General features: G+C 41.4%; 1 protein-coding gene across 1 annotated transcript in view; it reads left to right on the forward strand.

Moving 5' to 3' along the window:
* Positions 1–14,696, forward strand: part of LOC113129783 (latent-transforming growth factor beta-binding protein 2) — a 76,273-nt gene that overhangs the window by 8,446 nt on the left and 53,131 nt on the right. Inside the window, exon 3 of the mRNA XM_026305896.2 lies at positions 5,436–5,706. Coding sequence (XP_026161681.1) covers positions 5,436–5,706 — 271 coding nt within the window. The remainder of the gene's footprint in view (positions 1–5,435; positions 5,707–14,696) is intronic.

Raw genomic sequence — 14,696 nt, forward strand, 5'->3', positions numbered from 1 at the left:
AGAAGGAATGTTTTAAGATGCTGTTTCTGGTGACATTACTGAGCTGGGGTTGAAAAAACTGCAGTACAGACAGCCACAGAGCCCTCCACGGCTTAATATGTTGTGCATGTGGATTTGTGGGGGTTGCACAGTTCACAGTTCGGGGACATAACGCTCCCTCAGTGAGTTATGGGCCATTAGACAGATCCTATAATCAATACACACCCCATCATCCCAAACCCAGTCATTAACATAGACGCTGGGCAGCTCGCTCTTAGTTTGTCTCCCCAAACCAGGAGTGCAGCTTTCTCTGCTCCAGCTGGTGTGTCTGTTTGTGGATTGCAATTGGGTCCTGCTTTAGCCTCCTGCACCACATGTTTTTCTAATTGCTACCATAGATGAAAGTGTGGTGAAAATGAGGTACTACTCAGTGTCTAGACCAAGGCGTCTTCCTGTAGAATTTCCTTTTTGTTTATTTGTGTATTTGTGTCTTTGTTCATGCACTGCTGATAATAAGGAAATAATGAAGAGGAGAACAAACACAGCCATGTCAAGCTGAAAAGGATTCTTCAATTACACTTGTTTTCTTCTCTCTCTTTTTTTATTTTTTACGACATCATGATGCAAGAAAGTACATGTGCTCTTGGGACTCTCTCTGCAGCAGCCAAAAAAGCAAGATTGGGCTTGATTGACACTTAAAGAGAAACATTGACAACAAACACTACTCTCCTTCAGTCACATACACACTCACAGAGGCCACAGTATTGTTAGGGCAGCTCAGAGCTAACCATATATCACAGCACCCTCCTGCTTAAAGACCATATGGAAGTTGTTGGGATGTGATCCCTCAGGAGAATGGGGTTTGTGGGTTTTTGGTCAACACCATGTCTCACAGAGTCAGCTTTACTAGTTGCAGGCACACGCCCCCGGATCCAAATATCGTCTACAGACCGCCCCAGCATGTGACTCATTAGAAGCTGAATGTATGAGTTTAGGGGATACTGTGGAGACATGATTTTGTATGGCTACGAATATAGTGTCATGGGTCAGATACAGGTTAACAAAATCCCTCCACAAAGGTGGGTTAGGATTATAAAGGCTTCAGCTACTGTCTTGGAATGAAAAGCCCATGCTCTGTTTCAAAAATGTGCATCTATGACAGAGGCACCTTCATTTGGCGAAATATTTCCCTTGTAAGATTTACCATGAAGAGAAAATAAAGGATTTGTCAAACAGTGTCAGACACCCTCCCTTCTGCTTATAATTAGAACTATAAAGTTTGATTCTGAACTTTCAATAAAAGCGGTTCAGAGTTACAGTAACAGCACTTTGGTTGTACACAACAAAGTTAGTGTTTGGCAAGCCTGAAATGACAGCACTTGTACTGGCAACCATGTGGAAATCACATGTTGTAAAGAGATTAACACTCACTTGAAATGATTTGCATTGAGAGGCAATTGTATTAACTGCTCAATAGACCAATTCTTACTTCTTCAGTGGATTGTGAGTCTGGATGAAGGGTGTATTTTTAAGCTCGTCTTCCCTCTGTTGCCTCCCACAATCGTAAACACTTGACCTGTTTCATGAGATGTGTCAGGTTCTGTGGTGACTCCTGAAGACAGGCTCCTGCTGTCATCGCAGGCAGTTTACCAAACTATGTAGTCTGACCTTTACAGTTGTCTCTGATGTTTTGTACATTTTTGTGCGAAGTTGTAATGCTTTTTAGACTGTTGGTCACATTGCATGCACAAAACCTACGCGTATTCAAGGCTGATTGCCAAACCACCAGGTATGGTTTTGCGAAGACAGGTATGTATTCAAATTCACATGCATACATAGATGCATTTTGCTGCAATAAAATACGTTCAGCGACAGCCAGTCAAAGACAATCATCATTTTCTAGAGCCATTGTAGTATTATTTTGTAATTTTCTGGCTCCCATTTTCAGGCCTTCACTCAAGCCTTTTGTCATTTTCTACTAAATTGTGACATTTCAGCCTCTAAATGTCATAATGGTGCATAATGTGTCCAACCTGTAGAGGGTGTGTCTCGGGATTATTGAAATTATTTATTATCAGGATTTTAAACAAAAATGTCAGGTTGTGGCTGGTAGCACTGTTGACTTGTGTAAAGCGAGGAGACTTCTTTCTACATGTTGGACTTATGTCAGATATTCATTTCAAATTGCCTCTCACTGAATAACAGGGCTTTAATGAATTTGATGGGTTGAACTACTGTGAGTCACAGAGAGGCAAAGGCAAATCTCTTGTGGGCTGTAATGGACTGAAGATTAGTGCTAAATTGGAAATGAGGGTCCAGTGGAGATGGGACCAGAACTTTCCTTGGATGAACATGCAAAACTAAACTTATAGCAAGTGTGACCCACTAAAGGCATTATGAAGAGTACCCACCTCAATAAAGACGTAAAGGTTGCTTTAAGATAGATACAGACTTAATGTGTGTTCACCTAAAATCCAACCCAGAACTTTAAAAATGCGAACTCGTGGGAATACGATATTAACTATTAATATTAATATGAAGTATTATTCATATTAAGTAATGTGCAGCAACAAATGTATTTACTAACAATAGAATGAGATACTGTATTTACCAACTCTTGAATGAGATACTTTATATATTAAAATGTAGGAACTAGATACTATATTTAATAAAGTGATGAAATACTGTATTTACTAGTGCATGGGAATGGGATCCAATATTTACTAACTCATCTGAAAGAGATACTTACTCATGGGAATAATATAATGTATTTATTGCCCTGTTGGAACAAGATATTTTAGTCACTAACTCATGGGGATGAAATATTACCAGCATACATTTTGGCATCTGATTTTGATTGCGGTTGTTATTATCTTTGTTAGTTAATGTATATTACACACCAAAAGAAGGATGCAGAAGGATGGATATTTTCATTAGTCATAGCTGTCAGACATTTCTGCAGACTTGTTACTCAAGCTGTCAAGATCTCCTTTAAACCTTTCTGATCATCTATGCTTAATGTAGCTCAGGTTTGAGAGGACTGGAAAAGCTCTGACTCACTTCAACACTGTGTTGGAGATTTAGCTGAACCCAAAGAGAATGCTCTTTCCGTATTAATAACATGTTTTATTGCTGATTCAACTGGATCAGCATGTTTGTTTGGAAGGTTTGAAACTGCCAACACCAGTCTAATAGTCTCCACTTTTCAGATGACTGGATCTGGACACAATCTCACAAAACTTGGCCAGTCAGTCTCAGTCATAATTAAGGCTGAAGTTGCAATGCCAGGAATGTTTGCCATTTCTGCTCTTTTATTTCCGATGGATTCTCATTTTATTATTACTCTTGCAAAGTAATAATTACTGCACATATTTGTGAAATGGATGGAATGCGAGGCAATTAGTTTTAATGATGTGCAAGACAAATCTGCACGACAGCAATTACTGCGACAATGTGTTCAACAGCCCAGAGGCAGGGCTCAGAAAGATCACAGCCCAGAGACAGACAGTGACACTGTTTGCTGCAGCCACGCAAGAGGCTTCATGTGGGGCAGATGTCAGGCCCAGAGTCTCTGACCTGTCCACTCTATTGTCGGCACAAGCGAAATGTTTTTCTGGCGTCAACTCTGTGCCTCAGAGCTTGAAATTGAGTCACACGTCACACGGGTGGACACATATCCCAGAGTAAGCCAGCCGTGACCCTCCATTTGTAGGGTTATTCTTTGTGCCCCACTGTTTCTCATTTCAATTCAGTAAGTTTATTTGAAGAATGCAGTTTCACACATTACAGAGTTCTCCATCTACAGCATAATGTCACTGGAATCTGTGGCCTATTTGATCCACCGCTTCATCCCCCAAACTTGAGGTAGAACAGACTGTGGACACAGCTGTGGCACCCAGCCAGCCTGTACTTTAGTTAGATGATCTATTTAACTACTTGCCAAACAGAGCTCAGGCAATTCCTATTTTATCCCATGATGGAAAATTCTGATCACATCCCAAGTTATACAAATCCACAACCGCATTTCTCTAAATGTGTGTGCTTCATCAGAAATGGGTCTACATTTTCCTCAGAGTAGTTAAAAAGAAATGCTTGAGTGAATTTGTTGGTCTCGATAAAATGTGCTTCACCGTAAAGCAGAAGAGAGTGGTGATTGTGATATGTAATCCTCAATTTGTTTGCTTTTCTCATGGTACCACAGGCTGACGATGCTCAGTGCAGTGGTCTTATGATTTCATGCCAAAAGTAACCAAAGTACAGTTTCAGTCCATGGACATAAAATGATGCTACAGTTGTTACGCATCACTGCCATGTTTTCTTCTGTCATTTCAGTTTTGTGCTCATGCCATCGGTCATTTTTGGGGTCATCTGCATGTTAACTCAAGACTAAAAGAAACATAAAGTGGCAATAACAGGAAGTATGCAGCAGGTAGAGCACTGTTTGCACCCAGTTGGGTTGTTTAAACTACCTACTCCTCACTGCCAAGAGCTGTGGCAGCGTTCCTGTTGGCGATCTGGCGGTGTCCGCTGCATCTGTGTCAATAGCATTCCATAGCCATGTTGACAGAACGTTGTTTGCTTTAGCCACCACAGACCAGTGGCCTGATTTACTGTTTGAGGACAATGTCATAAATCCTCAAGTGCCGTCGACTTCATACATTTGTGTCACAAGATCGAGAGCTTGTTTACTTTAAATTGCGTGCCACAGTGCTTCAGACGACTGGAGTGTGATGGGAGCCTGTGGGGTGGGCTGGTGGTGTGACACAGATTATTTTTCCATGACCAAGAAACGACCTCAGCGCTGTGTATTTGTAGACTATTGATAAATATTATGGGGGCATTCATCTTTTAAGTACAGTAAGTCCCTTCAGATTTAGTTTGTTTTTCAAATAAAAGATGCAGCTCTGCAGGCCACTTCTTTGATGAAGTGTCAGCTATTTGCAGTTGGCCTTCAGTAACCAGTTTTTCCCCCATTTGCTCATATTTTTATGATCTCTTATTTTTATTGCCTTTTAAGCTGCCTGTGTTACAGTGAAGGCACAAAGTAGATTCTAGACCAGTGATGAAAGGTATTTTTAGGAAATCACCCTGTACAGAAATATGCTGGCAGTACTAAACTCAGCCATGAAGCTGAAGTATAGGCTTTACCTCAGTGAGAAACTGGATAAGCATTTAATGGAAGTGATCATGTACATTTAGACTAAACAGGGCAGTGAAAGACTCCAGCAAAATCTAACGTGACAGCCCCTCCAGGCTTTCTGCTGAATGAAAAGGGACAAAAAGAGTTGAGAAGTGAAACTAATGGCCTCTAGACTGAATCAATTTAAAGTCAGCCTCTGTGTTGAGATGAGAGAATGCCATGTCTGCTACTGCTACTTTATACACGAAGGGGGTGGGGGCACATGCTTTAACATGACCTACTGACAACCTGATCTCCATCTGTACTCTCTCTTCAGCTGACTGCCAGCCCCCCTGTCAGAACCGTGGCTCCTGCAGCCGGCCACATACCTGTGTGTGTCGCTCAGGCTTTCAGGGGCCCCGCTGTGAGGAGGTGGCCCCTGAGCAGGTGTACATCCGTGACGGAGCCTCCCTGAGGCGCGTTCAACCCGGCACCAACCCTTTCCAGAAAGACCAACCTCGGAGAAGGCCGTCAGAAAGGCAGGCCATCGATACCACAAAGGTGCAGAGCCCACAGCCTGTGACCACCAAACAGCCTGGCCACACTGTGTAAGTGATGCAGCTTCTTAATATAGCCAGGAAAAGCCTCACAGTCTTGCTAAAAAATGATTTCTAAGTCACACCAGAAATTGGTAACACACTACCAAAAGCTAGTCAATTACAATAGCTTCTTTGTGTTTCCCCAGTACTGTGTCATTTTCTGCCTCCTGGCATTTATCCTCATGACTGATGACGACATTTCATTTAGTAAAGAGATATGGGATAAAGAGAAAAAGAGAAAAATGCTCAGAGTTAGTTAGTTAGTTTATTAACTCATCCACTAATGGGACAAAACGTTTATTCAAGAGGTGTCAGGTCATAACTGTCTGTAAAATGTACAACTCCTCCTCTTTCATGGAAAGTTTAAACGGAGGTTAAATTAATATCTGTGGAACAACACAGCCAATAAGCTACAGCTTCCTCCATTTTGGCACGCTGTTCATCCACTGCTCCAGCTCTCAGGTCAGAGGTCAGTATTATCTTGACTTGCACTGAGAATTCAGTGTTGCTGTTTAAGGGAATAAGACTTTATTTGGTGAATCTGTGTTAATAAAATATTTTGTGGTTTTTCAACAGAGATATTTATTTTCGCTGCCGTTACGGCCATGCAGGCAGGCTCGCAGAAAACAAATGGACACATTTATCTACTCGATATTATTTCAACACTCTTATAGAAACATTAGTTCATTACACCGCTGTTCAATACTGGTTGTGTTTTTTGTCACAATACATAAAGCCAGATGACTGGGTCACATTAAATATTTAATTCATTCCAAGCAAAGACTTTGCCGTCACTTGTTTGAAAAGTATTAAGGTAGATCTGTAAATGTAGGAAAAGATAACATGATTTACCAGACACCAGCATTAACGGACTGTATTTGCTTTGAAAACAGAGCAGGGAGATGATATTTTCTTTAGGCTTTGACGTTTCAGTTTGTTCTTTGATTTACTGGACTAAGTGTGACTCTAACATATCCAACTAAAAATTGCTCAGAACGAAGGCCCCGTCCAGCCAATCCCCTAAAGACTGCTAATCAGACAGTCTTAATAGTTTGTTGGCGTGTTAAAGTTCCACTCTTGTTGGAAATCTTTTTATTTTTTTTTTTTTTTGGTTTGATTAATCACTTTGCCATGCGTGGAACCATGCTCTTCATCAAAGATGTCGAAAGGGAGCAATTGTTTCCGGGAATAGTTTGATGGATCGTTATTGCTCACAGGTTCAGACTCATCTTGTCAAATCGTGCTCTGTTCTGGGCTCAGGCCCAGTGCTTTTCTAATCTACTCGCAGTCGGTTAAACTGCTATAATTTGTTTGGTCACTGAGGTCATCATTCACTTTTTAGCCACTTTTTTTTTTTTTTTTTTTTTTTTTGTTTATATAATTACTCTCTACCAAAGCACTTAAAGATTCTCAATTACGTCTGACATTTATGGTGCTCCTCATGCTAATTGTGAGGGTCTTGTGTCAGTTTATGCTTTTTCTGGTGCTAGGGAATTACGTTGACTGAGCAGCCCGCAGGTTTGTGGTAGCTCGGTGAAACTACTAAATGTTTCGGCAGATGGTTAATAAAGTAGTTTTTATACATCCTCCTTCTAATCAATACAAGACCTCTGTAGAGTGCACAGTTGCTATGCATATGTTTTCTTTGTTCTTGACTCACAGGACATTTTTGCGTCCTGAGTCACAGGTCTGTAACTAATAGTAAGAGACAAGGCTGCAGGTTCAATGTTGTAAGATGCAGACAAGGGTCCTGAGTCACAAATGCTCCCTCTATGACTGTTTTCACCGTCATGTTTCTGCTGAAGCTGACTAACTGCTCGTAAGAGATGCTGTTAAGTTCAAGTTGAACTGTTTTCCTCTGCTGGAGTGCAAAATTTCCAAGCATGCAGCCTAGACTAATTCAATTAGTTGTTGCAACTAAATGCTTTCCTTCAGGACAGAATAAAAGTTTCTGCCAGAACTGTAAAATCTCTTCTTTTAAACGTTAGTCAAAGGATTATCTGAATACTTGACTCTCTTTCATTGGTACTTCCAGAAAGCTATTTGAGTGCTTGTGTAATGCACATTTACAGCTCAGCCCCTCGTGAACTGCTGCAAATGTTCTGCATTCTCTCAGCCCGGAGTGATCTTTTAGGGGTGGAACAGTGTTCCCCCTGGACAAGTGGTGGATGCAAGTTTTGGTTTCGTATATCAGGCCGAGGTTCCACTGTTTTCAAAGCCAGGAAAGCACGAGCAACGTGAGGTCACAGAGAGTGAGAGTGCAGTAGAAAGACGAGGCCAGTACCGAGGCTCAGCTAAGGAGTAAGAAGTGGTGTGGGAGGGAGCAATGACCACCCCATTCAGCACAGCCAGTGTCCTTTCAGATCTCCCTACTAGAGAAGGTGTGAGGTACTATATATGTCTTCGTTGGAGTAGACTTGGCTTGTTATGTCAGCAGCACTCTGTTACTGTCAAGTGGCGCCAAGAACAAGAAATAGAGTAAACAAAGAATGAGACCAACAAAGAGAGACAGAAGAATTAAAAAAAAAAAAAAAAAAAAAGTGGCTGACCATATTAAAGTCAGTCAAATTTCTGCTTTCCATATTTTTCCATACAGACAGCAGAGGTGTAGTGTTTCCAGCTGATTTTAAAAGGTTCATCAGCATCTCAGTGAACATGATGCTTAACTCAAATTTCAGGCCGGCACCCAAAATGTGATACTTACCCAATAACTAGATGAGGACGATTTCAGTGTTTTCCTTCTTTCTCCATAGTTACCAGAAAAATAATTGCTGTGTTAATAGTTAATTGGAGTACCATAGCTGTTTTCTCTTAAGCATGGCCTAATCAGTTTTTGTTTTTAAATATGTCATTACTGGTATTATTGAGTTGAGCAATATTCACATGCATTTAATCATTCTAAGCTCCCCATGCAGTAACTATATTTTATGAGACTTATCCAGTGGCATTTTACATTTTGTATGTAAAATGCTTATAAAATGAACAAGGCAATCATTAAAGTTGCCCTGCCCAGGTAGAGGCTGGTCTAGCAGCCTCCTTCCTTAGTGTTAATTTGCTGTTTTCTCAAAACAAACCTTTGTGTTCACACAGAACATGAGGCCAATTTTCATAGATTTTGTTCTGTAAATTTGACCCCTGGACTGTTTGTGTTGCTAAACAGGTAAACCAACAGTACAAGTGTAAAACATCCAGCCACATGATCAGATTACAGGTTGCCAGTTTACAGTTATGAAAAACTGATGAGTAACCAGTTTTTTCCAAAAACCAGTCTGCCTGAATGCACTCTTTCTTCATTGGCCATATGTATGGTAACAAATCTGTCCATCCTAAGCTTCTTGCTTGTTTAGCTGATATTTCTTTTCTGTCAAATTGTGGCAATGACTAAAATGTTATCAGCCCTGTGTCCTGTATTAACAGTCAGATGTTATTTTAGGGATAAACTGTTTCATAAATAGTCCTACAAAATGATTCTAGCACATTTATGATTGACAGCCTAGAGTCAAAGTCTTTGTAAATGGACAAAACATATCAGGATCCTCCTTTACGTTGAAAGAACTCCATGCCCTACCCCCTTCCTCTTATATTTGTGTTTCCAGTCTTCCATCTCTCCTCTGACCTGTAAATCTCTAAAATTTAAAATAGGTGCATCATATATGTAGCTGACACACAAATAACTGTTTCCCCATCGAACCCGTGGTGTGGAACAAATGCATTTCACTGTAACCCAGCGTTTCCTGCGAGCGCTGTGCTCAGCACTAGTGAAAGGCTTGTCCCTGTCAGCACGAGATCCTGTAGATCACAGCCAATCTGTCAGCTCCCAGCATGAAGGTCAGGGCCAGTGCTGAACACTCATGCCTAAGCTGGAACTGTGATATTGCACAGAGGATATATTCACCACCTTTTATGAGTGCTTCATATCATCTCCGTGCCCCCAGCTTTCTCTGACATCAGTCCTCTGCAGGAAACAGAGCAGGGCAGAGCAGGATGTGTGTGCAGCATGCAGGCCATCCCACCACAGGTCGTCTCTCTCTGCTCTCTGTTACATAATCAGACTCAGAACAGCTGGCATTGCTACCTGGATAACAGGGCTGTGGTTTTTGTACTGGAACTTAAAGAAATTATTGAGCTCTCCTACCCAATCATGATGATGAAACTATGAAGATGGCCAGCTATGGAAAACAGGTAGTGCCTAGTCTTTGCATTTAATTCCATTCTGTTAAAGCACAAAGATGGTACTCCTCATTGCTTTACCAATTGTTTGATGGAATGAAATTCCATTATTTAAAACAAGCAAATTACTCATTGTGATGTCAAAGCTGTCAAATGCAACGACAGCTTTAGTTTGTTTTAAGACCATCCTTAGACAGACAGAAGCCCTTGTTCATTTAAAAGAGGCCACTGAGTTGGTGCAGCTCACAGAGATGATCCAGCTTTCTCTGCAGTAACTGGTGTGCCTCTATCAGCCCCACGTTTGCCTGGTGACTAATAGGGCTGGTGGTTATGCGGCTTGTTGACTCAAGGCTTTGAACATAGCCACACAGCCGTTTCTCAGAGGAAACTGTGGTCATAGTGGGAGTTCTCCATGTTAATCATGGATCACTGGTTGCTTTCACTCCCACTCCAGACAAACCACACCACCAGCGCTGACGGGAGCCACTGACAAAATCCTCTGATCTCAGCACCTGTATAGAAATACTGTTTTACTATCATCGCCAGTGTTCTTGGTGGTAATGATCACTGAAAAAAAAATCAGGGTATCAAGTGTTGCAGAAATCCAGAGCTTCAATAAAATATGATCATAAATGTGGAAAGGCAGGAGTGGAAATTCGCTCAACAAGTTTCTCATAACTCAGCTGAGAGGATAATAAATTAAAAGAGTAGCACAAATCCCACAGTAGCTTTCCATCTCACAATACTGGTGATACTTTTGACTCAGATATGTGTGTTGTTAAGGTTAAAATATATATCTAAACATTCAGGCCTGGAAAGTTTTCCTACTGTACAGCCTGGCAGTCTGCTTTGCTACTCAGAGAGGTCGTGTCCAGAAACATCCTCTTATCTCGCTGTTTGGTCCCTGCCAAAACAGAGCAGGCCTGCAGCTGGAGACTCGGGGTGAAATAGGGTAGAGGAGTAAAGTGCAGGGAAATTCCCATAGGTTGTATGTGTGTCTCTCCCTGAAAAGAGCTGTCTTTATTCTAAACCAGGGATGTGACCATCGATTGAGAGTCGTGCTTTTTATCCCTGTGTGGGTAGATGCGGTCAGGTTAACTTTCTGCTTGTGGATTGCAGCCGTGTTTATCTTGTGTGCTGGTGGTACAGATTTGACCTTTGCCCTGACCCTGGTCCCTGGTGAGCATTTTCACTTGTTATATGAATGGGCCAGGGCTTTCCGGAGCATGGCTGGACATCCTCTGCTGTGGTTTTGTGATGTTTGGGGGCACGATGTGCACCTCTGCTACTATGGGTTTAACATCAACATGGCAGAGTGCAGACTCAGCTGTGGAGGCCACCCTGTCCTCAGGTGAACTCTCTACATATAGGAAGAGGCAAACCAAATTTGAATATTGTACAACATATGATGATAGAAGTTAACCTTGATTGATTCAGCAAATGTTATTGTCACGTGTGTCTAAATGTACTTTAGATTCTTGAATGTGAAGAAGCTAAATACACAGCGATATTGCCTGAGCCAGGCCTGGAAGAATTGGTGTGTTGCTGTCTACAAACACAGAGCCAAACGAGTCCCATGAGTCTTTGGCTTCCTGCTAGGCCAGAGGGAACAAAGGACCATAGAGAAATCAGCAGTCAGCGTGGGACAGATATGTCTTTCTGTCTCTCCATCCCAACGCTAAAGCCCCATCCGAAACACACTCTGTGTGTCGTAGTGCCAGCAGGCTCGTTTACCATAGCCAAATCCTTCCCATCAAGCAGCCCTGTGCACATGCAGCTGTCGGAGGGACAAATACTGTAGGACAGTTATAGGAAGAGAGCCGTCTATCCCAGAATGTAGTCTAGCCTCCAGCTCTCAAGCTCAGGCAGATGGAGACGGCATCAATCAGACTCATCTCCCAGATATGGGGTATGGTGTTGAAAGCATGAATTAGCAGTATGGCTGTACATGGGACCAGTTAATCCATTCAGATGTCAGGATGTAGGGTTCCTCTGGGGCCAAGCAGTAGAGTAGACCTCCAAAACAGGCAAACATACACATTCAATGTGCTCAAGTCCCAGACACATGAATATCTTCTTTTATATCCAGAAAGTTCTTCTTTCTCTTGGCCTTCTACATTTTTCCCCTTTGTTCACTGTGAACCTCTGCTAAAGTTTTTATTGCTTTTTAAACTAATGTTTCAGGTCCATTCATAAATTCCCTCAACCACTTCTCTTGTTGGAAACCCTCTTTGACTTACTGTCAGAGCAGTCTGACCCACAGAACTGACCAGCATAGTGGCATTTTGCTAGGTGAATGATCAGAGCAACCACATTAAACTGGAGAGTACTGAATGGCCTCTCAGCTCACCATGTCTGCAGGCACTTTGATTCTGTCCCTCAAACCATAGCAACCACATCGCTTGGCTTCCATCCAGAATTAGGCCTTTCTGAATTTATGATAGCTTGAAAATCCCACTTTAAAAATGCTGAGGTGAAAATAGACAGGTTGGCACTGATACAGGCCCCCTCAAGAAAAAAGGAAAAATGTAGTTATATGTTTAGATCATGTAGTTTCTGAAAACCTCAATGAGGTAAAATGTGCAGAAAATGTACTTTTATGCATGTGGTGAGGAAAGTTATACCTATAAAATTAACTGGACCTTCATCTCTTCATTTGTCTCTGTAGTTCTTTGGCGGATCCAAATAATAGTCTGGTAAATACATTTTTCAAGGACCTTAGCTGGGTTCCACTGTGCGCAAGGCCCAGTTGTTGCTCTAATATAAGCCTCTTCCCCTGGGGTAGAAAAAAAAAAAGCTTTCTGAATCAATCTAACCCCACTGTAATTCATTTCACCCACGCTCTGGCTGCTACTAGCAGGATTCCTGGAAGGCCGTCCAGACAGAGAGAACATGATTTAATCCAGCCTCCGTGGCTGGTGCGATAAGCCCTCAGACACACCCAGATTTTCACAAGGGGAAATATTCTGCCAGGACCCACAATTATCCGAGTCATAATGATTGGAGATGTTATCTAAGAAGGACTGGGCCTTAATTGCTCACTGATGTTTGGCTTTATGCAACCATGCATAAAGATCTTGTTTCAGGAGAAAAGAGCTTATTATCAAAATGTTGCACATGTTTCTTCAGACTAGGTGTTTGCTGTTATTCCTTGTTTATAGTATGGAACAGATATTGGACTACTGGCACAACTGGCAACATTAAATGAAAAAAATAAGAAACACTGAGGCCTAGAGGTGGCATTACTGATTCATTATTTCAACCCTTCATTGGGATGATCAATTGCCAGCCTAGTAATATTTTCCTCATCTTACATCTCTTAGTTTAGGTTATGCACATCTAAAGTTTGCATCCCCATAAAGTAATTCGATCCAGCTATTGATTTTTTCTATGTCTTACCAGGGGTCTGTTATGCAACAACAAAAGCAAAAAGTTGAACATTTTGGAAACTAAACTTACTATACTTACTGGGTTAGATGAGAAGACTGATGCCGTTTCATATCTGTGCAGTAAATATGTAGTTGGTGCCAGCAGTTACTTAGTTTAACAAGAGGGGCAGAACCAGGCACTCCATATTTCCCGATTTCCAATCTTTATTCGGAGTTAAGATAACTGAGTTCTGGCTGTAGATTCATATTTACTGTTGAGGCACAAGTGGTATCAATCTTCTCATCTAACGCTGTACAAGAAAGTGAGCAAGTATATTCCAGAAATGTCAAACTAATCCTTTTGAAATAACTTCAGCATGAAGAGTTTTTCATCGTTTTTTTTTTTTTTTTGCACTGCACTTCAGAGTTGATGCGCCAGCTTCCTGATTGCCTTGCAAAACAAGCTGTGAGAAAATCCAGCTCTGGAGGTTAAAATATTTACTACCAGAGATTAAACATTCACAAAAGCTGTAATTTCGGGTAAGACTTTAATGTGACAGAGGCTGGTGACGAGTTATTTTCGAATATCCAGTGAACACAAACCTTACCACCATGTCTTTGCGTGACCTTGTTGCTATGAGGAACACACAACAACAGCATAATGAAAATGCCCTTGGGGTTGGATATTATATTTATTGGTGCATGCTAAGAGTCAAACCTCAGGATTTTATTGAAAGAAACACACAGGGACCTCAGTGGCGAATGATGAATGGATGAGGGCGTTCTGCATAAAGCCTGAGGAATGAGATGTGCGACCACAGTGGGGTTTGACCACTGGTGGTACAGATGTTTTGGTGCACTGACTGGGTGGGTAAGAAAGGATTAATTTTCTCCTAGCCCGCAGAGACTTCTTTCACCTCCTAAAATACACCAAGGTTGTTAAGACGGGCCAAATTCTGAATTAGACTTTTCCCTTCTTTGCCTGTGGGCCTTGACAGCTAGATCAAATGTAGGAAAACGAGCCCATTTTCTCAAAGTAAAATCAAAATAGACTTAAAATACCCAATTAGTCGTTCATTTCTTATCGAATATCAGCTATAACAACTAACATTTTACTAAATGAAATTCTGAAGCGAACAAGTCACACTTTGGACCAAAAATCCTAGTCAACTAATGATAGTATCTTTATAATCTAAAATATTTTCCCTTTTCCTAGCTACATCCCAGATAATGCTTTGGACATCACAGGGATTCATAACGCTATTGGGCTTTGAAGAGCAAAACATGAACAAGAGTCAAGTGTGTATGCCTTTGTAAATGTTCTTGAATAACATCTCCTGGGACTGGTTTCAACAGCCTGCACTCTCCTTCTTTGTCTGGAAGCTTTAGTCTGTGAAATGTGGAGCACCATCTGTTGTAGAGCCGCCTGCTGAAAAACAGCTTTCTCTCGACATTCTCACA

This window comes from Mastacembelus armatus, chromosome 22 (genome assembly GCF_900324485.2).
Source record: "Mastacembelus armatus chromosome 22, fMasArm1.2, whole genome shotgun sequence".
Taxonomy (NCBI): domain Eukaryota; kingdom Metazoa; phylum Chordata; class Actinopteri; order Synbranchiformes; family Mastacembelidae; genus Mastacembelus; species Mastacembelus armatus.